The sequence below is a fragment of the Charadrius vociferus genome, unplaced genomic scaffold (genome assembly GCF_000708025.1).
Source record: "Charadrius vociferus isolate BGI_N301 unplaced genomic scaffold, ASM70802v2 scaffold259, whole genome shotgun sequence".
Lineage (NCBI taxonomy): Eukaryota > Metazoa > Chordata > Aves > Charadriiformes > Charadriidae > Charadrius > Charadrius vociferus.
The window spans coordinates 4,879,102-4,880,296 of NW_009661368.1; the positions used below are offsets into that span (position 1 = coordinate 4,879,102).

The following is a 1,195-nucleotide window of genomic DNA, read 5'->3' on the forward strand; positions in this document are numbered from 1 at the left end:
CCCCCCCCTCTAAACCCACTCTCCCTCTCTGCTTCCCAGAACCAGCCCGCGATGGAGCCGCCTCCCCGCGGCCCCGGCCGGGCCGTCTGGCCGCTGACCTGCCTGCTGCTGCTCTCCCTGCGCGGTTGGCCAGGTAAGCCACGGCCCCGACCCGCCACGGGCTCTCCTGCTCCTCTCACCCTGCTGTTCTCTTGTGGGTTGGCTTGTTTGTTTGGTTTTTTTTTATTATTATTATTAATTTTTTTTTTTAATTTTTTTTTTTTCCTTCCCCTCCATCCTCATCTCTCCTCTCTGCTGCCCCTCCGCCGCACACCTCCCGCGCCGCGACATGATGCTCTCTCTCGCCGCGCACGTTTGGTTTGACCTTTCTATGAGATGACCTAGAGCGCGGCGATGGCAGAGGGGGGAGCAGGGCCCTCGCTCGGCGGCTCCTCTAGAAGCAAACTTCAAGGCAGACATTCCCCTTTCCAGCGAGACGAGGGAATTAGGCAGGGACGTGAAGAGGCATGTCGTTTCCACCCATTTGCTCGCACCCCCTGCCAGCTATGTGAGAGGCAAATCTCTGCAAGCGGCCCAAATTCCCGCTCGGAGGCTGCCTGGGGATGGGGAGGATGGTGGAGAGGGCAAGGGGAGGCTCTGGGGAGGGCTGCCTGCCTCCTCTGCTGGAAACTTGTTTTTTCTTGCTGCCCCCCTGCTTCACCCCCGATGGTATGCAGTTCTTGCTGCTCTACCCAACTGTTGAGCACCAAAGCGGTGGGATTGCACCATCTTCCCAGGCACCTTGCACCACCCAGCCCTGCTGCGAGCACTGGGTCACCTCGGGCTCCTGCTGCTTCCCCCTCCCCGGGTGACCCAGCCCTCCCCAGGGCTTGTGGCTCCGCCAAGTCTCTTATAAAAGCTTGGGGCTGCAGCACGAGAAGGGGTGATCAGTGCGTGTGCTGCTCCCTGGCTGTTTCCCTTCCCTCACTAGCAGTGGGAAGTTTCTCGCCCCACCAGGAACGAAGCCCTGTGGTGGCTGCTGCTTTCAAGGATGTTTCCTTTCTAGGATGTTTCGTTTCAGTGCTGATCATCTCGAGTGATATTGCTAAGGAATCGCTCTCCTTCCTGTCCTTGCACTGTCTGCACCTCTGGGGATGGACGGGGCTTTTTGCGCAAACCTTGTGTGGCAACAGCGATGAGCGTTCAGGAGCATCTT

The 1,195-nt window shown here is 58.8% G+C and overlaps 1 protein-coding gene across 1 annotated transcript in view; it reads left to right on the forward strand.

Moving 5' to 3' along the window:
* LOC104294007 (tyrosine-protein phosphatase non-receptor type substrate 1-like) overlaps positions 1–1,195 on the forward strand; it is a 24,356-nt gene that overhangs the window by 12,635 nt on the left and 10,526 nt on the right. Inside the window, exon 2 of the mRNA XM_009893562.1 lies at positions 40–133. Coding sequence (XP_009891864.1) covers positions 40–133 — 94 coding nt within the window. The remainder of the gene's footprint in view (positions 1–39; positions 134–1,195) is intronic.